Source organism: Engystomops pustulosus, chromosome 8, assembly GCF_040894005.1.
Source record: "Engystomops pustulosus chromosome 8, aEngPut4.maternal, whole genome shotgun sequence".
Taxonomy (NCBI): domain Eukaryota; kingdom Metazoa; phylum Chordata; class Amphibia; order Anura; family Leptodactylidae; genus Engystomops; species Engystomops pustulosus.
Window position 1 is genome coordinate 49,308,092 of NC_092418.1, and position 26,132 is coordinate 49,334,223.

The 26,132-nt window shown below is 39.9% G+C and overlaps 1 protein-coding gene across 3 annotated transcripts; it reads left to right on the forward strand.

Annotated features, from left to right (window-relative positions):
* Positions 1 to 903: 903 nt before the first annotated feature.
* On the forward strand, positions 904 to 25,366 carry MOB4 (MOB family member 4, phocein). Of its 3 annotated transcripts, none has more exons than XM_072120884.1 (8): positions 904 to 1,061; positions 3,470 to 3,532; positions 8,741 to 8,841; positions 11,972 to 12,014; positions 13,680 to 13,766; positions 20,124 to 20,203; positions 23,216 to 23,327; positions 25,134 to 25,366. In XM_072120884.1, the coding sequence occupies exons 1-8, from the start codon at positions 1,002 to 1,004 to the stop codon at positions 25,263 to 25,265; spliced, it is 678 nt and encodes a 225-aa protein (XP_071976985.1). In that variant the 5' UTR covers positions 904 to 1,001; the 3' UTR covers positions 25,266 to 25,366. The 3 variants fall into 3 exon arrangements, with proteins under 3 accessions (XP_071976985.1, XP_071976986.1, XP_071976987.1); XM_072120885.1 differs by lacking the exon at positions 904 to 1,061 and adding an exon at positions 1,282 to 1,410; XM_072120886.1 differs by lacking the exon at positions 904 to 1,061 and adding an exon at positions 1,467 to 1,490.
* Positions 25,367 to 26,132: the final 766 nt, after the last annotated feature.

Genomic DNA, 26,132 nt, shown 5'->3' on the forward strand with positions numbered 1-26,132 from the left:
ACATCGGGCGCACTACCTTAGTGAATCGCCGGAAGACCCAAATCCTCCACAGAGAACGCGCCGCTGGATTGGGACAGGACCAGGTAAGTAAATCTGCCCCAATGGGTATTGGAATAATCAGGGGGAATTGCACCAAACATTTTGATATGCATTTCCCTTTTTAACCCCTTGTAAAGGCGCAACATTTAGTGTTCAATGAATATATTGTTAAAAAAAAAATCAGGTTTCCCTAATTTCATTTATTTTGCACGCTCATGAAACGCTGAAAGGGTTAACAAACTTTCTAAAGGTTGTTTTGAATATTTTGATGGGTGCAGTTTCTAAAATGGTGTCATTTGTGGGGGGGGAATAATATAATAAAGCCCTTAAAAAGTGACTTCTAACTAACTAAAAAATTGCACGTTATATGCCTCCTCACATCCTAAAAAAAGGAAATGAAGTTTGAAAAATGATGAAGTTATAGCAGACATATGGAAAATGTTAGTTATCTTTGGTGATATGACTAACTTTCCAAAAAGTGTAAAATTTTTAAATTGAAAAACATAATTTTTTTCAAAATTTTCACCAAATTTCCATTTTTTTCATAAATAAATACTAAACATATTGCGTAAATTTCTCCACTAACATGAAGTACTATGTGTCACGAAAAAACTATCTCAAAATCACCGGATACATGAAAGTGTTCCAAAGTTATTACCACATAAACTAACACGCGTCAGATTTATAAAAAAGGGCTGTGTCAGGAAGTCGTAAAATGGCCAAGTCGTTAAGGGGTTAAAGCATTCCAGTTTTAAGGATTGAACTTGACCAGTCAGATGTGTAAAAGCCTGTGCTAGGAAATGGCAAACCTGTCCAAACAACTGCATTCCAGCGTCACCCGATAGTGTAAGTGCAGCTCAGCCCTGGTGAAAAGGGGCGGGGCAATGTAGAATAGTTCCCGCCTCCTTTGGAGACGGGGCGACTGCAGGAAGGCGTTTTCTGTGGATCTACATTTTGTCACTATGGTCATGGCGGAGGGAGCTACAGTGCTGAGAAGAAACAGACCAGGGACTAGGAACCAGGTATTATTGGGCGATCGGGCTGTGGTCGTAGTATGTGGGGACTTTTCCCATGGCTTGGGAGTGAATGGTTGTCGTCTAGAGGCAATGCGTGAGCTGGAATGCGCTGTGTGCTGCCTGTACTTGTATCCGCCATGTTTTTTGTTTTTCCTCCCGCACGTTGAGCGGCTTGGCACGGTATTCCTCTCTGCATGCAGGACGGCGGATGTACTCTAATAACTCTGCGTCACGTCACATCGCTATAGGGTTTATTTCATGACGACATTGATGATGATTGCGGGTGACGGATCCCTCCGCTGCCGGGCGTCTGCGGAGGAGCGGCTCGGGCTGTGCTGTGGCCTTCCGAAAGGAAGTAAAAAAAAATCCATAGATAATGACATAGATGTGTGTCTAATCTGCTGAATAGTATGCGATATTCCTGCTGTACTTACAGTAAGGTCCAGTATATTGTGTTCTCCATACATAAGGGACACATCTATCCTCTCACTACTTCACGCCTTGTATATGATACCAAATAACTATGAGCAAAATAATTGGGATAGGTGGTTAATTCCATAGTGAGAGGCTTCCCATTCCTTCACTTCAGTATGCTTAATACCGCATTTTGAAGCGGTGTCGCGATTCAGTTTAGAGACGCAAACGCCATGCAGAGCGGGGGTGTGGCCAGATTACATATGCGTCCGTTCCCAATCACACACTTTTCAGTGGAAACAAATATGCGTCCGGCCGAGTACCTCCTCCTAGGTTTAGAAATGCAATTCAAACCCCAACTGAATTGTCATGTCTGAACGCAGCCTTATACTGGAGCCGGGGACACCTGGAGTAACCTTGGAAAAGCTCAGACTGGTTTTGTTTTTTCATTCTCTGAGCAATTTGCATGCAATTGTGAGCCCGAGATGGAGCCCATGCTTCAGTCATTAGCAGTAAATTTATTGTATAACCCTTTTAGGCGGTGTCAGATGGGATGGGGTTTGGGGCAGGTTCACACTGAGATCGTCGAGCGCAGCGCTCTGCAATTTTCGTCAGCTCCATGGAGATGAATGGAGCAGAACAGTCATGGGCGGTTTTCTGCTCCATTAATCTGAAGGAGGGACAAGGGGTCCGACCTAGGTATCTGGGACCCCCTCAGACCCCTCATTTTCATGATCTGTGGGTTCTCTGCACTGAAACCCCCACTGATCAGCAAGTTGGGCCCTATCCCATGGATACAGCCCTCATTGGACAAACCATCAGCAGATTTGGCTTTCGGTATCAGTCCTCCATCAAGACAGCCTGGTGTGTGTACGAGGTTCCAGACCTCGTCAGTTACACAGATTTGTTACAATGTGCTGGAATATTAAATACTGTCATTATGCATTATACAGAAAACAAGCCCTCATAAAGCTCTGTATAGGAAAAAATAAAAGCTATAGATTTTTGAAAGTGGAAAATGAAAAATAAAAACTCAAAAAAGGGAAAAAAAAATGCTGCATCCTTAAAGGGGTTTTTCCACGAAGCAAATAAGGATAGGGCTTAACTTGTTGATCGGTGGCGGTCTCATCGTGGAGACCCCATTGATCGACAAGTTAGGCCCTATGCACAGGATAATTTGCTTGGTGGGAGAACCCCTTTAGGAAGCAAGCTACCATCAAAATCAAGTATGATAAACCATGGATCCAGGCAACGTGACTGCTAATATTCTTATTTGTTGTCCTTCCTTTTAAATAAAGTTTTAAAATTCTGCTCATTGTAACAGCCTGTGAATCTGTAGCATGGATGGGCTCATTAGCATAACATATTTTTCCCATGCTGCTGCTTTCTGTCCTCCCTTTGCCTGTATACTGTAGCAGCAACAGAAATTTCAGGTAGGACAGGAGACCTGCTCAGCTCATTTTAAATTAAACTTACCACTTAAAAGTGGTAGTTCTTACACACAGATACATGGCACCATCTCAGGGTGAGCTGGTGCCGGAGCATATTTTCATTAGTAGAATAAACCCAGCATCACAGATTTATAAGTTATATTAACATTTATCTCGGCGCACCACACTAGGGCACGGCGCACCGTGCGTGCGCCGGATTCTGGAGAGCCGGTAACGCCCCTGAGCTCTCCGGCACACTCGCGCGATGAGACCCCCCCCCCCCCACAGATCACGAGAACAAGTGGTCCAATGCGGTCCCAGTTACCTCATTGTTCCTGGCGAGTAATGGAGCAGACGGCCACCCTTCTGCTCCTTACATCTCAATGGAGCTGACAGAAGTTGCCCAGCGCTACAAAATTGTGGGAAAATCCCTTTAAGGGGTTAAAGATAATTCTATGTGCAGATTTGATGATTTGGCCAAAAAGCTTTCACAGTAAATTGTGCCTTGCGCAATCTTTTTTTCAGTTTTGTGCTTTCTGTTTATTTACTTCTAGTTAATTTGTTTTCTAGGATTTCTACAACTGGCCAGATGAATCTTTTGAGGAAATGGACAGTACCCTTGCAGTTCAACAGGTGGGACAGTTAAGGCATTACAAATGTGTTTTTGATTGACATTCTTCTTTTGTGGGGTTTCTTTTAACCCCTAGGCGCACCACGACGTTATACTACGTCCCCGGGGCTAGATGCTTAGATGCTCACGAACGGAGCCGGTACCAGAAGCAGCGGCTGTCAGCTGTCTATCACAGCTGACACCGCGCTGTAACACCCGCGATCGGAGCCGACTCCGATCGCGGGTGTTAACCCCTTACACGCCGCGGTCAAGCATGACCGCGGCGTGTAAGGGTGTTCCTGCTGTGGATCGGATCCCCCGTGCCGCTTACCGGGGGATCCGATCCTCTTCCGGGCAGCTCCGAGGACTGGCATGTGCCCTGGAGCTGCCCGGTCTCCATGGCAGCCAGATCCCTACCGTGTCTGACTGCAAACTGACTGCAAGCTTGCGCATGCTCAGACAGTTTACACTGCTCTACAATAAAATAGTATTGTAGAGCAGTGTATTGGACTTAAACCAGTGATCAGAGCATCACTGGTTTAAGTTCAAGTATGTATAAGTAAAAAAATGCAAAAACACTTAACACTACACATTATAATAAATAAAAAATAAATACATAAAATATAAGCCCCTAAAATGTCACTTTCCCATAAAAAAACTTAATAAAGTTTAAAAAACATAAAAACACAAAAAAAACCCGCATATTTGGTATTGCCGCGTCCGTAACAATCTGCATAATAAAACAGAATTGTTACTGGACCCGCACGGTAAACGCCGGAGGAAAAAAATGCAAAAAACGTTCCGAAAAAAGATAATTTTTAATTAATACCCTATAAAAAATGCTCTAAAAAGTGATTTAAAAAATTTTATGCACTCCAAAATAAGCCCACTAAAAAGAACAACTGTTCTCGCAAAAAATAAGCCCCTAACAAGATATGTCAGCCAAAAAATAAAAAAGTTATGCATATAAAAAGATGGTGATGCTAAAATGAATAAGATTTTCTCCAAATTAGTTTTTATTCAGTACAATTGAATAAAATACACAAAACCCCCACATATTTGGTATCCCTGCGTTCGTAACAATCTGTATAATAAAACAGAATCGTTATTAGATCCGCAAAGTGAACCCCGTAAAAAACAACCTAAAAAAACTCTCTCTGAAAAAGATGATTTTTTATTAATGCCCTTTAAAAATGCTCTAAAAAAAGTGATTTTAAAAAGTTACGCAATCTAAAATAAGACCACTAAAAAGAGCTATCATTCTCGCATAAAATAAGCCCTTAAACAGATTTGTGAGGTGAAAAATAAAAAAGTTATGCATATGAAAGACGGTGATGCTAAAATTAACAACAATTTTGCCAAATTACTTTTTATTCAGTAAAAATGGTAAAAAATTAAAAATATATATAAATGAAGTATTTTCATAATCGTGGCGACCCATAGAATAAAAATAATATACTATTTTTATGGTATGGTTAACGGCCAAAAAAAAAAAACACATAAAAATTTTCCTAAAAATTGATGATTTTCATTTCCTCCACCAACAAAGAGTTAATTAAATCTCACCAATTAGCTATAGATGCCCCAAAATTATGTATTAGAAAAGTGCATCTCATGTGGCAAAAGAAATAAGCCCCTATAGGTCCACATTAAAAAAAAGAAAAAAATTATAGCCTGTACAATGTGACATGGCAAATCTGATCTGGATGGCGCCTCCTTCCCTTCTATGCCCGGCCGTGCGCCCATACAGCAGGTTACCAGCACATCTGGGGTATCCGTGTACTCGGGAGAAATTGGGTATCAAACTTTGTGGAGCCTTTTTTCATTTAATCCATTTTAAATGTTTAATTTTCCACCCAAAATGAGTGTATTGTGAAAAAATATTACAATTTGCAGACTCCACCTCCGTTTTGTTTTAACCCCTATAAAACACGTAAAGGGTTAACAAACTTCTTAAAAGTAGTTTTTCATACGTTGAGGGGTGTAGTTTCCACAATGGGGTAATTTATGAGTCTAGATATTATTTAGGCCTCTCAGTGTCAATTAGAAGTTGAGCAGGTCCATCTAAATACGGGTTTTGGCGATTTTACAAAAAATGTGAAAAATGGCACCCAAATTCTGAGCCTCATAACATTCTAGTAAAATATGTGGAATCTTAAAAAACCATGCAGACATAAAGCAGACATTTGGGAAATGTAAGTTATGAATTTATTTGGGTGCTATGACTATCTGCATCAAAAGTAGAGAATTTAGAACGTTGAAAATAAAGAATTTTTCAAAATTTTTGCCAAATTTTGTTTTTTTTCATAACTAAACGCAAAAGATTTCAGCCAAACTAATTTGAAGTACAATGTGTCACGAGAAAACAATATCAAAATCCCCTGGATATCTCATAGCGTTCCCACGCTATAACCACTTATAGTGACACAGGCCAGATTTGAAAAATGGGGCCGCGTCCTTTAGGCCAAAATAGGCTGAGTCCCCTAGGGGTTAATAAACCTATTTTTTGGGCATCAACAATTTACTTTCAATGTTATTTAGCAAGTGACTGTAGAATGCTATTATTCTTAAACCATAACTATTTTGCTGTTTCTGCCTCACTATTATCTACTAAAGACCTAGCTTCTGGATTATTCTTAAAGAAAATATACCTTCAAAATCAAGCATGTTAAACCAGGAACTCGTACTCGTACATCCAGGCTCTGTGACTGTGGTGAACTTATTATTTTGGTTATATATGGCTTCCTTTCTTCTAAAATCAGCTTTTTAAATTTTCTAATGTAGTGTATGTTAGAATGAGCAGACCATGTCTTGCCCTCCTTACAGACCTGCACTGCTCATTGTAACAGGTGAAAAAACATCACTGAGGGGTCCTGGACTTTAGTCCCAGGCCACATTGATCAGCTGTAACAGTTATTAACCCCTTCCCGACATTTGACGTAATAGTACTGCATGGCGGGAGGTGCGTTCCCGCAAAATGCAGTACTATTACGTCAAGCTTCTGGCCCTGGCTCCTGAACGGAGCCGGGGCCAGAAGCTGCGGGTGTCGGCTATATATTATAGCCGACACCTGCCTCTAACACTCGCGATCAGAGATTTCTCCGATCGCGGGTGTTAACCCCTAACACGCCGCGGTCGCGCTGACCGCGGCGTGTTAGAGGCATTTAACATTAATTCCAAATGAATCGGACCCCCCCGGGGAGCTTACCGGGGGGGTCCGCTGCTCCGATCGCAGCCCCGGGACTGCCGATGCCCAGGGCTGCGCGATCCTTCTTCCGGGAGCCGGGTCACTGCCTTCTGGCAGGACCCGGCTGTAACACACTGAGCATGCGCAGCATGCTCAGTGTGTTACATTACACAGTGTAATACATCTGTATTACACTGTGTAAGGTGAAGAATAGCTTGAACAAGTGATCAGTGGATCACTTGTTCAAGCTTACCTGTAAAAGTAAAAAAAACAGTTAAAAACATTTAATAAAAACATTTTTTAATAAAAAGAATTAATTAAATAAAGTTAAAGTCCCCTAAACACACACATTCCCTATACACATGCAATAAAGTGAAAAAAAACACAAGATCGCCAAAACCCCCCCACATATTTGGTATTGTCGCGTCCGTAACAATCCGTACAATAACTTAGAAACATTATTGGACCCGCTCGGTGAACGCCGTAAAAACAAAAGCCGAAAAACTCGCCAAAAATGTACATTTTTCATAAAATCTCTTCACAAAAATGTTCTAAAAAGTGATCAAAAAAAGTTATGAGCGCCAAAATGGTATCAATTGAAAGGGCAATTTAACACGTAAAAAATAAGCCCTAAACTAGCACTGTCAACCAAAAAATATTAAAGTTATGTCTCCGAAAAGATGGCGATGCAAAAACAAATGGGATTTCCCCTATATTAGTTTTTTTCCAGTAAAATTGTAAAAATAAATGAAAAACTATACAAATGAGGTATCACCGTAATCGTAGTGACCTATAGAATAAATATAATATAGTATTTTTAGTGTACGGTGTACGACCCCCAAAAAATACAAAAAGAAAGAAACCAAAATTGACAATTTTCTTTTCACCCATACATTCAAGAGTTAATAAAATCCCATAAATAAGCTAATGACCCACTAAAATGAAGTATTTGTAAAGTGCATCTCATGTCGCAAAAAATAAGCCCTTATATGTCCAAATTGCCAAAAAAATAAAGATTGTACAGCCAATAAAAAGTGACAATGTATAATCTGCTCTGAATGGCGCAGCTCCCACCTCCATGCCCTGGCGTGTGCCCATACAGCAGTCACCACCACATATGGGGTATTGTTATAAGCGGGAGGGATTGGGTATCACATTTTGTGGAGCGTTTTGGTATTTTATCCACTGAGAATTTGTACATTTTTTGAAAAACACATTCATTTAGCCAAAAAAAAATGTACATTCAAAATTGTATCCAATTTTGTTTTAACCCCTGTAAAACAATGAAAGTGTTAACAAACTTCATAAAAGTTGTTTTACATACATTGAGGGGTGTAGTTTCTATAATGGGGTAATTTATGGGTTTTACTTTTATTTAGGTCTCTCAAAGTGATTTGAAACCTGAGCAGGTCCCTCAATAGCAGGATTTTGCGGTTTTTATGAAAATGTGAAAAATCGCACCTAACGTTCAAAGGCCCATAACATCCTACAAAAATAAGAGTATGCATAAAAAACCATGTCCACATAAAGTAGACGTTCGGTTAATGTTAGTTATTAAGTTTTTTTGCTGTTATGACTATGTATGAAAAAAGTAGAACATTCTGAAGTTCGAAAATCGAGAATTTTTCCAAATTTTCACCAAATATCTGATTTTCTCATAAATAAATGCAAAACATACCACCAAAATTTTTCAACTAACATGGAGTACAATGTGTCACGAGAAAACAATTTTAAAATCACTCGGCTATGTTAAAGTGTTTCAAAGTTATAACCATTTATAGTGACACAGGGCAGATTTGAAAAAATGGGCCGTGTCAGGAAGGTGAAAAGTGGCTTCAGCGTTAAGGGGTTAAAGGTGTCTGCAGTTAAGCTTTATTGTTAATCCTGGTTTTTATGACAACCCAACATTTTTAAAATATACAGTTCCGACTTGCATACAAATTCAACTTAAGAACAGACCTACAGAACTTATCTTGTACGTAACCCTGTACCCTTTAATTTACCTTATAGATAATAATAATTCTTTAAATGTATTATTTTGCAGTATATTCAACAGAATATAAGAACAGATTGTTCCAACACTGATAAAATTCTAGAACCTCCTGAAGGTCAAGATGAAGGTGTCTGGAAGTATGAGCATCTTCGGTGGGTTTCTTTTCTTCCTTGCTTGTTATATTTTTTTAATGTGTAGTTTGCAAAGGGTACGAGGCCAGCAACAAGGGGGGCATAGAGCAGAGGCCAGCAGCTGTGATTAAATGGAGTTGTGAATAAATGGTCGGACTTCTGCTTTCCTTTTAAATGTCGTTTCTGTTCATGATCTAATAATTTAGGCCAGGGGTGAACAACATTTATTGGTTTAAAGACTATATAGTCATATTGCTCAGCTGTAAGGGAAACATGTCATCGGAAGGTTATTTTTACATTACAGGTTCCAATAGCCTTTTGGTATTTTGATTTCAATTCCTTTGTTGTGCATCTGATGATTTCACAGTTTTTTTTATATTCAATATAGGACTTCAGTTTTTTAATTGTTTAACTACACGCTATTGGGCCAATAGCATATAGATTACCCCCCCCCCCTCTTCTTAAAGCACCCCCTAAACATGTCTCCTGCTGCTTACTCTTTTCACACCCTCATCAGCAGGTTTTGTTTGGCTCCTACATCACCCTGAAATATGTATCCTTCCTTGTAGCAATTTTCAGTAACCCTGCCAAGGCTAAAGACCCAAACCCCTTTGCCAAACGGCTGCTCTGGTGCTCGAATGAGTGTAAGCGCTGTGGGGCATAGTGCAACATGTAAATAATACTAGATGGTATATGTATATATGAAGGTAAATAAAAGGGGGAAACTGCTAACAACTGCCTATCCTCATTTGTTGCATAACCGTTCTGAAAACATTGTGTGATACTTGTACAAGTGTAACAAACTAATCTGTAGCAAGTATCCTTCGCTTCCACCTAATTATAACTAGTACCTTTTTCCAGTAGTGTACACTGTGGTAGGACTTCGCTCACAGAAATGCACTTTTGTCCACCTTTTAACTTAGAGTTAAAATTGCTCAAGGAGCTGCTTGCTAAAGAGATCACTGAGATTTAAGAGCTAAAATGGCAATAAAACTGAGTAATTGTAAAGTAACTCTTTCCCAGATGCCTTTCTTGAGGAAAAAAAAAACCCCACAGGTTATGGGAAAACATATGTTTAATCCTAAATTAAAGGTTGGACCTACATCTTTTTTTCCAACATCCTCTACTATGAGTAAACATTTTTTTTTTTAACGCCCACCGGATCTATTTTAACAATGTCTCTTGGTTCTCCAATATGACCCTTTCAAATGTGTCCTACAGTGAAATTAGAAGACAGTCCCTTTCCGTCAAAGACCTCTTGTCTGGAGTTCAAATCCTTCTGCTGCATTCACACGATGTATGCCCGCCATACCGTAGTACGTCGGGCATGCATCGGTGCCGGGGAGAGCACCACTCACCCCCCGCCCCTCTCCATAGAGTAACATAGAACCTGGCACTATATTCCTTCAAAAGATAGGACTGTACGGCGCTTCGAGGCCATTGCGTTGTACTTGTATACGTCGGTCGTATTTATGTCCTCCATACGTTTGTGTGAATGTAGCCATCCTCTGTAAAATTGATCCTTCTGAAACTCTCAAATTGGCCATGGAGTCCTTCTTTTTTTATATAATTGGAGTCAGTAGCTCTTTTAGTGCAGGAGGTAACTCTTTGTTGCATGTTTTCTGTACAGTTGTCATTATTTCTCTCCCCCCCCCCCGCCCCCCCACTTATTGTGGACGCTGATCACGGCCACAATCCTCGCGGTGTGCTCACCAGGAATAGATGCTTTGCAAGCACAGGACCGAACGGAGGGGAATGAGGACTCCAGATCATTTGTGCGTCTCGATCACTGCACAAATGCAGCCATGTGAATAGGGTGTTAAGCATGTCATTGTTAATGTCAGTCTTTAAACTGTTCACATTAACTTGCCCATACAATGAATATGTTGTCAACGTAACCCCTCTATCTATGTATGTATGTATGTATGTATGTATATATTGGACATATTGGTACGTGTACATGTTTTTGGCCCATTAGCCCGGCCTTTTTGTGCCTGAACAAGACATTGTTAATCTGCTTCACAGCATTTTGGTAATGGTTTATTGGTTCCAATGATGACTGGCTCCCTTTTGCACCTTCACGACTTTGGTTTCTGTATATTGGGAAGGTACTTCTCGCAACATGCAGTACCAGTACTTCTGCTGCTGGCTCTCAAGAAGAGACAGTGTATTTTACCAGAGATTCTACCAGTTTCCCCTCTGTATCAGACTCTATGTGCTGGTATTTACCCCCGGGGCTGCCCAATGTTCCAGGATTTCAGATCCTGCTACTCCACACGCAGCTAATACAATGGAATACTATGCAATCAGACAGTCGTTTGTTTAAGTCCACTTGTAGAAAAAAGTTTAAAAAATGTTTTTAAATAAAGGATTTCCATGAAAATGTAAATAATTGCTTAGATCCAGGCATTGACTGTGGTAATCGTCCTATGTATGTTTTCCATTGCCTCCTTTCTAAATTATGTAATGATCCCAATGGCTACTTTAGCCCCTCTACAATCTGACTTTACAGGCCTTTACACTCATCCCTGCCCCACTCAATGATTAAATGTTATAAATAAAGGTACTAAATCTAAAAATAATTGGTACTTTAAAAAAAAAAAGGTAAGGGTTAAATATAAGAAAAATGTGCTTGGACATATTGGCCCAAATCAGGCTGAACAATAAAGAGTTTTGGGAATGATTTATGTTCTCTCTGACCCTTCCACCATGCCGACTACATTAAGAGGTCCCTGTTCCAACCAGTGAACGGTGTCTCCTCCTCGCCTACTATGCCAATGCAAACCTTGATAAATGACGCCTAGTGTAGTTTAACCCAGGAAAAAGGGCAGTGCTATCCACTAAAGTGGGCAAATTACTTTGTCCAGGTGGCTTACATGCCGGGTCCTACAGGAATTACAGCATTTCACAGGCTGAGCGCAGTAGGCTTGTCAATCGAAGTAATGGTGGCATTCTGTGTATAAAGTCCTGGGGGTTGCTGAGAGAAATGTGGAAGGTGTTAAGATGCTTGACAACTTATTTCTACTGGTTCATTATATCGATTTCTGCTGACAAGTGACTTTTTTAAGATCTGTATTTTTTTCCTTACATTTTTTTTTCTTTTAAATGCATTGGATGTTTTTCTTATACAATTTATTTTTTCAACTTTTAGGCAATTTTGTCTGGAACTTAATGGACTTGCTGTCAAATTACAGGTATCTATTAATGTGCTATATGTCCCTTTAACAAAAATTATTTTATCTTATACAACCAGTATCCATGTTAGTTTCCCTCCCATGGGGTGCAGAAAAGCCAGAGGTAAGTTCAGGTATTTGTGTTTAATGACCTATACCTTGGAGAGGTATTCATTATCATTTTGTCTGACACCAGCAATTCCACATCAGCTTTTTTGGATACTTAAACTAACAAAGAAGCCAAAAGTAGATCTGCATTCTTTAACCACTGCACAAGCTGGGTAGCAATTAACATTTATTTATGGAAATTGAGCTACAGTAATCCAATTCAGCAACTAGTGAAAATTTGAAAAAGTTACCATGTTGAAGCATTCAAAAGTTATTACCACATAAAGTCCTGCATGTTAGATTTGGCTCTGTCCTTAACCTTAACCGGTTATGGACCGGGCCCTTTCCTGTTTTTTCATGTCCATTTTTCACTCCCCACCTTCAAAAATCTATAACTTTTTTATTTTTACACGTAAAGAGCTGTGTGACGGCTTGTTTTCTGCGTAACAAATTGCACTTCATAGTGATGGTATTAAATATTCCATGCCATGTACTCGGAAGCGGGGAAAAAATTCCAAATGCAGTGAAAATGGTGAAAAAAAAAACGCATTTGCGCCATTTTCTTGTGGGCTTGGATATTACGTCTTTCACTGAGCACCCCAAATGACAGGTCTACTTTATTCTTTGGGTTGGTACGATTAAGGGGATACCAAATTTGTATAGGTTTTATGTTTTCATACATTTAAAAAAAAAATTAAAACCTCCTGTACAAAAATTATTTTTTTTATTTTGCCATCTTCTGGCGCTAATAACTTTTTAATACTTTGGTGTACGGAACTGTGGGTGGTGTCATTTTTTGCGAAATTTGATAATATTTTCAATTATATCATTTGTAGGACTGTACGACCCTTTGATCACTTTTTATAGATTTTTTTTTTATATATATATTTTTCAAAATGGCAAAAAAGTGCCATTTTCGACTTTGTGCGCTATTTTCCGTTACGGGGTTAAACGCATTGATCGGGCATTTTCAGACGCGTCGATACCTGATGTGTTTATGATTTTTACTGTTTATTTAGATTTATGTCAGTTCTAGGGAAAGGGGGGTGATTTGAAATTTTAGGTTTTTTTTAATTTATAATTTTTACTATATTTCAGACTCCCTAGGGTACTTTAACCCTAGGTTGCCTGATCGATGCTATCATATACTGCCATACTACAGTATGGCAGTACATGGGGATTTTCCTCCTCATTCATTACAATGTGCTATCAGCACATTGTAATGAAGGGGTTAAAACAAAATAGCCTCGGGTCTTCGGAAGACCCGAGGCTACCATGGAGACGGATCGCCGCTCCCCAGTGACATCACGGGGAGCGACGATCCCAGGCAAGATGGCGGCGCCTCTGCGCCGCTATCTTTTTGAGGCTGCCGGCAGCTTTGCTGTGATAACACCTGCGATCGGTGCTAGCAGCGATCGCGGGTGTTACCGGTAAGCCTTTGCTGCAATATGCAGCAAAGACTTACCGGTTATGGAGAGGGCTCAGTCCGTTACAAAGACCCCTATCCATATGGTGTTTATAATAGTTTGCAACAAACATTTTAGAAGTTTAATTATAAGCCTTCCCTTTTGATTACAGGTTGAATGCCATCCTGACACTTGTACTCAGATGACTGCCACAGAACAATGGATATTTCTATGTGCAGCTCATAAAACCCCAAAAGAGGTAAGCTTTTTTTTTTTTTAAATGATAAAATAATATTGTCTTAAAAGTCAACACCTGGGATATGTTTTACCGTCAAATTGCATGATTTATGTATCTGCTTGTAATTGTCTGATGAATTGACCTGCTTTGTAAATTATTCCCACCTTGTGAATAGAATATTAGATGTGCATGCTCGCTAAAGTCCTATTCAAAGTCCATACAGTACCACCATTGCCATAGATCTTGAATGGTCAATGCTTGCACATCTTGCTATGGAGAGGGTAGGAGAGACCAGCACTCACCTCTCCGACCAACGTATGCGAACCCTTTGGAGCAGGAGGGCATAAACCCGTGATTTACACAGTAGACCCTGAGCCTAATTAGCCTAATTTTCATATTTTGAAAAACTGTCCTTTCTTTCAGCAAAATGGGGGGGGGGGTGACACAGACAATTAAAACAATTGTCAGTATTACAAACCATGTAATCCCAGGTGAATGGTACCGTATATACTCGAGTATAAGCCGACCCGAGTATAAGCCGAGGTACCTAGTTTTACCACCAAAAACTGGAAAAACCTATTGACTCGAGTATAAGCCGAAGGTGGGAAATGCATTGGTCACAGCCTCCCAGTATATAGCCTGCCAGCCCCTTTGTCTATGTAGCCTGCCAGCCCCTTTGTCTATGTAGCCTGCCAGCCCCTTTGTCTATGTAGCCTGCCAGCCCCTTTGTCTATGTAGCCTGCCAGCCCCTTTGTCTATGTAGCCTGCCAGCCCCTTTGTCTATGTAGCCTGCCAGCCCCTTTGTCTATGTAGCCTGCCAGCCCCTTTGTCTATGTAGCCTGCCAGCCCCTTTGTCTATGTAGCCTGCCAGCCCCTTTGTCTATGTAGCCTGCCAGCCCCTTTGTCTATGTAGCCTGCCAGCCCCTTTGTCTATGTAGCCTGCCAGCCCCTTTGTCTATGTAGCCTGCCAGCCCCTTTGTCTATGTAGCCTGCCAGCCCCTTTGTCTATGTAGCCTGCCAGCCCCTTTGTCTATGTAGCCTGCCAGCCCCTTTGTCTATGTAGCCTGCCAGCCCCTTTGTCTATGTAGCCTGCCAGCCCCTTTGTCTATGTAGCCTGCCAGCCCCTTTGTCTATGTAGCCTGCCAGCCCCTTTGTCTATGTAGCCTGCCAGCCCCTTTGTCTATGTAGCCTGCCAGCCCCTTTGTCTATGTAGCCTGCCAGCCCCTTTGTCTATGTAGCCTGCCAGCCCCTTTGTCTATGTAGCCTGCCAGCCCCTTTGTCTATGTAGCCTGCCAGCCCCTTTGTCTATGTAGCCTGCCAGCCCCTTTGTCTATGTAGCCTGCCAGCCCCTTTGTCTATGTAGCCTGCCAGCCCCTTTGTCTATGTAGCCTGCCAGCCCCTTTGTCTATGTAGCCTGCCAGCCCCTTTGTCTATGTAGCCTGCCAGCCCCTTTGTCTATGTAGCCTGCCAGCCCCTTTGTTTTTAATGCCTGCCAGCCCCCTGTTGCCGGTAAAAAAAATAATAAACTTACTACTCACCATTCCGACGGCCCGGACAGCTCCTCTCCATCTTCATCTTCATGCCGCAGCTGACATCACAGTTGAGTGCCGGACGGGCCGTGCGCACGGAGCTGTCGCGGCCCCGAGCCGGCATGAAGACAGAAGAGGCGCGGCCACGGAGCTCCCGCGGCCCTGCGGCATGAAGATGAAGCTATCCGGGCCGTCGGAATGGTGAGTAGTAACTTTATTATTTTTGTATACCCGAGTATAAGCTGAGTGTTAAATTTTTAGCACAAAAGTTGTGCTAAAAAACTCGGCTTATACTCGAGTATATACGGTACATGTCATAATATGAGCATAGGATATGCAAATGTTTGTTTTCTATTTATCTAGGAAAGAAAAGGTGGGTGAAGGGGCCTTTCTTTTATTTTTTTATACATAAAGTAAATTTTATTAACAATTTTCAGTTTGCAAAACGTATATACAGCCAGTCCCCAACTTAAGGACACCCGACTTGCAGACGACCCTTAGTTGAAGACAGACCTCTCTGCCAACTGTGACCTCTGGTGTATCTCTCTGGTTGCTTTACTTTACTCCCAGGTTGCAATAATCAGCTGAAAGGCGTCTGTAATGAAGCTTTATTAATAATCCTTGTTCTTATGGCAGCAAAAAATTTTGAAAATCCAATTGTGACTGGGACAAGAAAAAATTTTTGCGCTACACTTATAAAATATACAGTTCTGACTTGCATACAAAATCCACTTAAGTTCAAAACTGTGGAATCTGCCTCATCCGGGTTCAGTCAAGAGGCTCATATATGATTTACAGAAAGTCAAACTTTCATCAGGGAGCTCACTTGTAAGAAGTTTTCCCCCCCGAACTGCATCAAAATGGCCACATCTCTGAGTAGGGCTGGCTGTGACCAGAGTACTATTCGGGTCACTGAAGCGAAGGTTGGCCATCCGAGGTTTCCATATACCTACTCTATATCTGAGGAATAATCATAGAATTTAATGAAGACACTCCTATTGAATGCCACCCTTGAACAAATTGTTAGTAAGGTTCCACTGTATGTAGTTCATATGGCATCGAGCCCTATAAAGCTTCTGTCATGTGGGTATAGTTTAGATTAGTGAGCAGAGGCATAATAAATTCTATGAAATATGAAGGAACTTTCAGTTAAGGAAACTTGCTGGTTTTCTCAGAGGGTAGAACAGCTGCGGCGAAACTGCTGCGAAAGCTGCTAGCCCAGGTACCACTCCCATCGTTCCATAATCCTTGGCTTGATGTTGGGAGGAGGTTCATTGTCCCTTATATAAAAATGCCTGTCCTCTTTATGCTAATGTCCCTAAAGTGCTCCTTTACAGCACTTCAAGCCAGCCTGCTGCCTCCCATGTATGCTGGAATCCAGGCTGTCATGGTTGTAGATGCTCTCTCCACAATGATCCTGTTGAATTTGGTGGTGCTGACTTTTAAATACACATTCCCCCTAGTATATAGCCGATAGATCCCCATCCCCTAGAATATAGCTAGTAGCGTGCCTGCACTTTAAGTATATAGCCAGCGTGCCTTCCCCCCTAAGTATATAGCCAGCAGCCCAGCCTAAAAAAAAATGTACTCGCCTTTCCAATGCCAACCACGGGTCCTCTTCTGTCTTTGGCTTCCCCTGTGGTCCCGTCACATGCTACATGAGCCGCTTACTGACATTAGTGTGTGCAAATGGGGTTTTCTATAACACCGATATAAAAAGTTATTTGAAACCTGGGAGAGTCCTTCGAAAAATATTCTTGAAAAATTTTCAACCTAAAGCAATAATTGGTAAATCTGAAGTTAAACATAATTAACCCCTTAAGGACGCAGCCTGTTTGCAGGTTAAGGCTCGCAACTTTTTTTTGAAATTTGACCAGTGTCTCTTCCTGTGGTAATAACTTTTGAACACTGTTACTTATCAAAGCGATTCTGAGATAGTTTTTTCCCCACATGTTGTACTTCATTTTAGTGGTAAATTTTGGCTAATAAGTTTTGCGTTTATTTACAAAAAAAAGAAAAAAATGATGAATTTTTAGAAAAATTTGCCATTTTCGAAATTCTAAATCACCGCGTTTTCAGGCAGATAGATTTACCACCTAAATAACTTGCAGAATAACATTTCCCATTTGTCTACTTTACATTTTCATTATTTTTTAAATGTTTGGATAATTTATTTTGACGTCACGCGGCCTACAAATCGAATAGCGATTTTCCGTATTTTCGGAATTGACTATTTTGGGGATAAATACTGTTTGAAATCAAATTTTACATATTTAGCAACAAAACCCCCTATATAACCAACCCATTTTCAAATCTGCACCCCTCAAACTATCAGAAACAGCTTTTACAAAGATTGTTAAAGGAAACCTACCACTTGTAGTGGCAGGTTTCCGATGGAAATACCGGGCACCAGCTCAGGGTGAGCTGGTGCCGGAGCTTATTTTAGTTAGTGTTTTAAACCGCGGTATCGCGGTTTAAAACACTTTTTAAACGCTATAGCCGGCGCAGGCAGGTACGCGCTCGGCGCTTACCGTGCGCGCGGCTACATAGGAAGTGAATGAGAGCCGCGTGCACGGTAAGCGCCGAGCGCGTACCTGCCTGCGTCGGCTATAGCGTTTAAAAAGTGTTTTAAACCGCGATACCGCGGTTTAAAACACTAACTAAAATAAGCTCCGGCACCAGCTCACCCTGAGCTGGTGCCCGGTATTGCCATCGGAAACCTGCCACTACAAGTGGTAGGTTTCCTTTAACCCCTTGAGATCTTCATAGTAATTGAATCAAAATGGCGGTGAAATTTAGAAATTTCAAATTTATCAAATTTTGTCGGTTATACGTTCATTTAGCCATAAAATTTACACATTTCCAAAAGATAAAAAGAGAAAACTCACCATAAAATTTGTTCTACAATTTCTCCTGAGTGCAGCGACCCCCCACATGTGGCCGTTACTTGTGTTATGGGGGCACAGCGAGGCACAGAAGGGAAGGAGCACCCTGCAGCTGCCAGGATTTTAGTTTTCTGGTTGCCCCCTTTTGAAGGCTATAAAATTTTCGCTTTTCCGTTATTTGGGCCATGTGACGGCATTTTTTTTTTGCGGGACGAGATGCTTTTTCCAGTGTTACCATTTTGGGGTTGGTATCACCTATTGTTGAAAATTTTGGAACTTTTTTTGAGGTCATGAGTAGAAAAGCATCAATTCTGTACTGGATTTTTTACTTTTTTTTTTTTCCGTGTTCACCGTATATCCTAATAATCCTGTTATCTTTATTCTATGGGTCGATACGATTACGGGGATACCAGACATGAATATTTTTTCTTATGTTTTACTAAATTTGCCAAATAAAACCCTGATGTGGTGTAAAATCTCTCATTTTTGCATCGCCGTCTTCCAAGTGGCATAACATTGTTACGTTTTTGGCTACAGAGCTGGTTGATGGCTTGTTTTTTGCGGGACATGTTGTTCTTTGCAACAATATCATTCTGGAGTACATATGTTTTGTTGATCACTTTTTATTGCATTTTTAGTGGGATATAATAGGTAAAAATCATAATTTTTGGCGGGTTTTTGACGTTTTTTTTTTTTTACGGCGTTCATCATATGGGTTCAATAGTTATTTAGTTTTATTCTATGGATTGTTACGGACGCGGTGATACTATATATGTGGGGTTTGTGTTATGATTTAGACTTTTTATTTATTTATGTCTCTTTATATGTTTTGGGGCTTATGGGCATTTTTAGTGATTTATAAAGTAATTTTTTATTGAAAAACATTATTTTGTACATTTTTTACATGATCCACCATGGGATATGAACAAGCAATCATCTGATTGCTTGTTCTTGATAATACTCTGCAATACTAATGTATTGCAGGGTATTATCAGTGCCAGCCTATGCAGATCGGAGCCCACTCCGACCGCGGGTGTTAGCCGGGGATGTCAGCGGTAGATTACCGCTGAAATCCCGCGGCTAGCGATGCCGGTTCGGCTGCTATACAGCGCTGAACCGGCATCGTCTCTGCGCCGTAGCTGTACTGCGCTGAGCGCTAATCGCGGGACTCAGCGCAGTACAGCTACGGCGCAGAGCGCTATGGTGTTAAGAAAGTGACTATTTACATAACTGTACTCTCCAGGAGCAATTGTACTACAGCACAAGTGGTGCAAAACACAGGGATAACTTTGGTGCAGAAGCTATGATCAACAAGGTCACATCCAAATAAACACCCAAATGACTTAATAACGATGAGTACCACCTTGTAAACAAACACTTTGATATATTGTGCCCTCTGGCAGGATCTGTTACTCTTTTTAGCTTCTTATGCCCTGTTTTGTTTTTTTTGTTTTTTGTTAAAGACTTTTAAAATTGTACAAATGAGCCTGATGGGCTCCATAGGTGTTAATTGAGCCTGGAGCCCCTCGGGCACATATGGGATACTACACACTCACACTAGTACAATTTTGTTGCACAGAAATCAAAACCCTTGTACAGCTTTGTACATAGAAAAATAAAAATGTTATAGGTAGGGGAGCAATAAATGGAAACGCTTACTAAAAAGGGCATTGGCTGGAAGGGGTTAAAGGGTTGTTTTTGAGGTTATCTTCTTTTTAGCCTGGTGATCTAGCATTGCATGTAAGAACTGCATGTGTTCAGTGGCTGAGCAGTAATATGCTGTGTACGGGCCCTTTTCCATCTCTTGATCGAACATGAACTTGATTTGTCTTCATTACAGCTATGTGACTGATTTTTGATATTTTTTTTTTTTTTTGGCAAAATGGATAGGTGTATATCTCTTTCTTTCTGTCAATTAAAATTGATGTAAAAAAACCTTAATCTGATTTATTCCTCTTGTTTAGTGTCCTGCTATAGATTACACAAGACACACCCTGGATGGCGCTGCATGTCTTTTGAATAGCAACAAATATTTTCCTAGCAGGTAAGTTCTGCACTGTAGTCTTTTAAAATGTGTTGTTGTGTGGTTTTTTTTTTTTTTTTTTTTTTTTTTTCAGTATCCTTTTTTTAATTTTTGCATGTAATCTACATAAAGGAAAATAAATATTTGATTTTTAATGAGTACCAGGAAAAAGAAAGAACGACGATAAATAACATGTACTGAAATATTGCTTTGTTTTGCCAATTATGGCAAATCTTTTGAAAACTTGAGTGTGCAAACTGAACCCCAATGCCAATTTATTTATTGCAAATATTGGTGGTATTGCCAATACCACAATTTAACCATTTAGCAGATGGTATTTCTGCGACGCCACATCCGAAGAAGATTGCAGGCTGCGGCTGCTGGCTCGCTTGGCTAACACCCAGGATTGGAAAAGCTCCATTCTTGGGTGTTTAACCCCTTAGACACCACAGTAAAAAATGAACTGTAGTGTCTAGTCCATTAAAGAGTGTGAGCTCCCTCTGAACAAAGCGTTGCCCCCACAGCAGCGATTGCAGGAACCTGAGTGAAGTTGGCCCCCCCACCTTGTTCAAATCAAACAAAATTGGTGTCAAACGTTTGTGCTGGTTTGTGCAGCAGAAATTTTTGTTTGTGCCGCTATCGTTTTCGAGATTTTAATGAAAGTTTCCAGAGGTCATCAGAGGTCAACCAGCCCCCCCACATTGCCCAAATCAAACAAAACTGGTGCCGAACAATTCTGCTATGTTTGTGCTGGTTTGTGCTGCTCAAATTTTTGTTTGTGCTGCTTTTGTTTTGAATATATGAACAAAAAATTAAAGTTCAAAAGTTCAAGCAGCCCCCCCACATTAACGGAATCAAACAAAACTGGTGTCAAACGTTAGTGCTACGTTTGTGCTGGTTTGTGCAGCAAAAATTTTTGTTTCTGCTGCTATCATTTTTATGGTATGTTCAGGTGTTTGAGGTGTTTAGGATGAACTGGTAAAAAACAAACCTAGTGACACTTCCCTGGTTTGATCACCAGGGGGAGCTGGCAAACACATTGTACTTTGGAAGAAATGAACTCTGATGACCTCTGCAAAAAAGTATGAATATATTAAAAATGATAGCGGCACAAACGAAAATTTTTGCTGCACAAACGTAGCACTAACGTTTGACACCAGTTTTGTTTGATTCCGTTAATGTGGGGGGGCTGCTTGAACTTTTGAACTTTAATTTTTTGTTCATAAATTCAAAACAAAAGCAGCACAAACAAAAATTTGCGCAGCACAAACCAACACAAACGTAGCAGAATTATTTGGAACCAGTTTTGTTTGATTTGGACAATGTGGGGGGGCTGGTTGACCTCTGATGACCTCTGGAAACTTTCATTAAAATCTTAAAAACGATAGCGGCACAAACGAAAATTTCTGCTGCACAAACGTAGCACAAACGTTTGACACCAATTTTGTTTGATTTGAACAAGGTGGGGGGGGCCAGCTTCACTTAGGTATTGCAGGATGACACTGACCTCGCAGATAGCCTGTGGGTCCTCTGAGGGACCCCCTGGGTTGCCTATAGTACCTATCTATTAGGCCAACTGATAGGACAATGCGCTGCACTACATACATTGTGCAGTAATAATAAATAAAAAGTGTTAAAAAAAATTTAAAATCTTAGAATCCCATATTGTGCACGTACACCACCTCCCATACTAACCCAGGTTAGAAATCTATAATAGTATCCCATACAAGAAACTTTTTTTTTTTTTTTTTTTGTTTCAATTTCACGCATTTGGAATTTTGTTTTCCTGTTTCCTTCAAGCGGCATGGAGTATTAAAGGAAAACTACCACTACGAGTAACAAAAAACTAACTACAGATACTCACCTGCGCTCCTCTTTATCAGTCTTGGAGGAAGTTTTCTTTAATGTTGACACGCCTGGAAAAAAGACTTGTTATTTGCAGCCTCCTGAGTGACATCACCTCCTTCTCCAACATGGGAGAGGGAGGTATCTTGTCCATGTGCTCCGGCTGCTAAATATGTCTTTTTCCAGGCGATCCCAGCATGTCATGTTAAAAAAGACTAATGCTGAGATCTGTAGTTTTTTTTTTTTTAGTGTTTTTTTTTTTTTTTTTGTTCATAGTGGTAGTTTTTCTATAAAAATTGTGGAAAATGAAAACACAAGAATGAAAAAGGGCTGCAGCCGTAAGAAGTTAAAGGGGTGTCCCCATTTCAACAAGTAACTGATATTGTTTGAATAATGAAAAGTTGTACAATTTTACAATATACTTTCTGTATCAATATCTCAGTTTTCTAGATCTCTGCTTGTTGTCCTTCTAAATAAAGCTTCATTATTTATTTCCAGTGGACAGGAATCTGACCATGGTCACACAGGTGCACTGATCATTATATTACACAACACTGATCTCTCTCTGTGATACTAACAAGTTGTGCACCTGTGTGACCATGGTCAGATTTCTGTCCTCTATAAGTAAACTTAGAAGCTTTCTATAAAATTACAGCAAGCAGAGATCTAGAAAACCATGAGGAATTGATACAGAAAATATACAGGCAGTCCCCGGGTTACATACAAGATAGGGTCTGTAGGTTTGTTCTTAAGTTGAATTTGTATGTAAGTCGGAACTGTATATTTTATCATTGTAATCCCAGCCAGAACATTTTTGGTCTCTGTGACAATTGGATTTTAAAAATGTTGGGTTGTCATAAGAACCAGGATTAACAATAAAGCTTCACTACAGACACCTGTGATAACTGTTACTGCTGATCATTATAGCCTTGGACTAAAGCACAATAAATTACCAATATCCAGAGGTCCGTTTGTAACTAGGGGTCGTATGTAAGTCGAGTGTTCTTAAGTAGGGGACCACCTGTATTGGAAAATTGTATTTTTCATTATACAAATAATATTAATTTACCGAAGGGGGTACAATCTGGTGACAGTCTCTTTATGCTTTTATTAGAAAATGTACTTTTACCAACGACTGTAATCTGTAAAAGTATATGGTTTTAAACATTTCTGCTTCTGTTTTCACAGGGTTAGCATAAAGGAGTCTTCTGTGGCTAAATTAGGATCGGTGTGTCGTAGAATCTATAGGATTTTTTCTCATGCGTATTTCCACCATCGCCAAATATTTGATGAATATGAGGTACGTTTAGTTTTGTAAGAAATACTTTTCTTATAGAAATAATAGGAAATATTAGCTTTCCCTTTTCATCCTTAGACTATCCATAGATATTTTACATTGAATCTCCTTACATTTCAAGTTTTCTTTGTCAAAATACTAAGTATTCTCAGGTTTTAAATTTATTACAAACCTATATTAACCCCTTCCTGCATTCAGATGTTCCTGAACATCCTGTTGCAGTAGACAGTGTATGAAGAGTGCTCAGGAGCTGAGCCGGCACTAACCACGAGTGTTAACCACTTGAATGGTGCCAACAAAGGTGTCTGGGGCATTTAAATGTTGGCGGCTTGAGTGCATAACCCATCTTGGTTACGATCATTGCATCCTGTGGTGTCATCGAAGCATGACTATGTTTGTGTTAAACTCTCATGCTGTAATTTCCTGGAAAATATGGAAAGCCGATGTTCAATTAATAAGCCGCGTGGCTTTTTAAATAAAATATGAAATTTTGAAAATGATGAAAACCTGAAACAAACCTATGGGACAAGTTAGTTTTACCACCCAAATTTGTTAACCATCTCCTTCTCAGACAGATTCAGTTAGAATTTAGAAAAATTGTGCCTTATGTTTTGCGTTTATTAAAAAACAAAACATTTACTTCTAACAAAATGTACAACATATATCGAAAAAAAAATCTCAAAATCAGCAACACATGTCAGATTACAAAAATGGAGCTAAGAATAATTATATGTACTCAGAATAACACATTCTCTTAATCGCTGTTATTAACAAAAATACAGCATTTCAAAGATATAAGTCCAACCTGTCTCTACCAGTCCTGCTGTGCACAATTTCAGTTTCCCCTAGACACCACCCTGTAACTTTTCACTTGGGGTTGGCAGCTATCTTGGATTTTTGTGTGAGATAGTGCTGCTGAGATTACTGTCTGTAGCCACGCCCACTGCACGGAGCTCACACTGAGACAAACACTTGCTGCCAGGAGATCATGAGGAGAGGTAGAGGCTGCAAACAACAAACTACAAGGAGAGAAGTGACCTGGGGAAGGGGGATGCAGGCACATATCTGTGAGATGTAGCAGAGCTCACATTGTAACACTATAATGGTCTGCCTGTGTCAGCAGCTCTGTAATCATTTCATGCATTTCTGATCTCTCTCATCTCTCTGTGTTAGTACAATGTCAGAAGCCACATGAAAGTGTATATAAACCCTGTACCCTGATAATGTAACCACATTGTCACCCCACAGAACTAGAGGGATAATGTGTCTGCTGTAATAATGTGTCTGCTTAGAGATGCCCCGCCCACACCCGACTTAGACGACCCCTAGTTGCAGATAGACCTCTCTGCCAACTGTGACCTCTGGTGAAGCTCTCTGTATGCTTTACTTTACTCCCAGGTTGCAATAATCAGCTGTAAGGTGTCTGTAATGAAGCTTTATTGGTAATCTTTGTTCCCATGGCAGCAAAAAATTCTGAAAATCCAATTGTGACTGGGACAAAAAAAAATTGTCTGGCGCTACAATTATAAAATATACTGTCCTGGTAAAAGGAATATAATTTCCCTTCAGGAAAGATGTTAATGCGACCTCTGGTCAACTGATGTTGGTATTATGTTCAAAGGTCTTTTCTTATGTGCACCGCCATAAATATATTTCTAATATTGCACAACCTGCAGGAAGAATGTTTAGAGATGCGTACTGAGTGTAGCAAGTTTCTCAAAAAATGTAACAGATTTGGGTTGATCCGTTTTATTTTACTTGTATTTACTATAAAGGCATAATATCCTAATAAGCTTTTGTTTGTTGCAGAATGAAACTTTCTTGTGTCATCGCTTCACCAAATTTGTAATGAAGTATAATTTGATGTCCAAGGATAATTTAATTGTTCCCATTTTGGAAGAAGAAGTTCAAAGACTAGTTGCTGGAGAAAGTGAAGCATAATGTTCAGTTTACTATGTATTAAGGTTTTCTCAATTTTGGAAATGATACGTTCTATTTTAAAGTAGGGAAAATAAAAAGCTTTTGGGAACATTTACTTCAAATTGCTTATAAACTCTTGATTGTATTTTAAACCTTTAGCATGTATGACTATAATTGATCCTTTTGTTAAGCATTGTGTTTGTATATTTTGTGCACAACCATTTGTATCTGAAAAGCTCTTAATTAAATTATTCACAAAGAAGAACAATTATTTCTATCTCCTCAAACAATTGCCAAGTTTGAATTGCTGAATTAGATATTTTATCTGATTACTGTGTGTGTTTGATCAGGAGCACATTCGGGAATCCAAAGTGTGATGGCTTACTCCATTTCCCAGTTGTCACCTTAGGGTGAAGACACACATGGCGTTTTTGGGCCGTTTTTACTAAGTGCGTTTTCAGAGTGTAAAAAACGCATCCGTTTTTTGAAAACGCATCCGTTTTTTGAAAACGCATCAGTTTTTGTCCGTTTTTAATTACGCAAATTCGGAAAACCGGACAAAAACGCATGCGTTTTTTACGATCTGAAAACGCACTTGGTGAAAACGGCCCAAAAACGCCATGTGTGTCTTCACCCTTAATAATAGTCCTCTAAGGTTTTTTTTTTTTTTTTTTGTGAGGCTATTTTTCTAAGCAAGCACCTTGATTACATTCTGATAGCACTCCATCAATAGAATGAATAATAAAGTGTTTGCTGTTCTGTTTCAGTGTATACTCGTTAGGCTCTATTTAAATTTCAAAAAGTTAATTTGTATTAAAACCACATGGTTAAAATGTGTGCAATATATGCAATGCAATATGATTTTTAATATTTGAACATTTCATGACA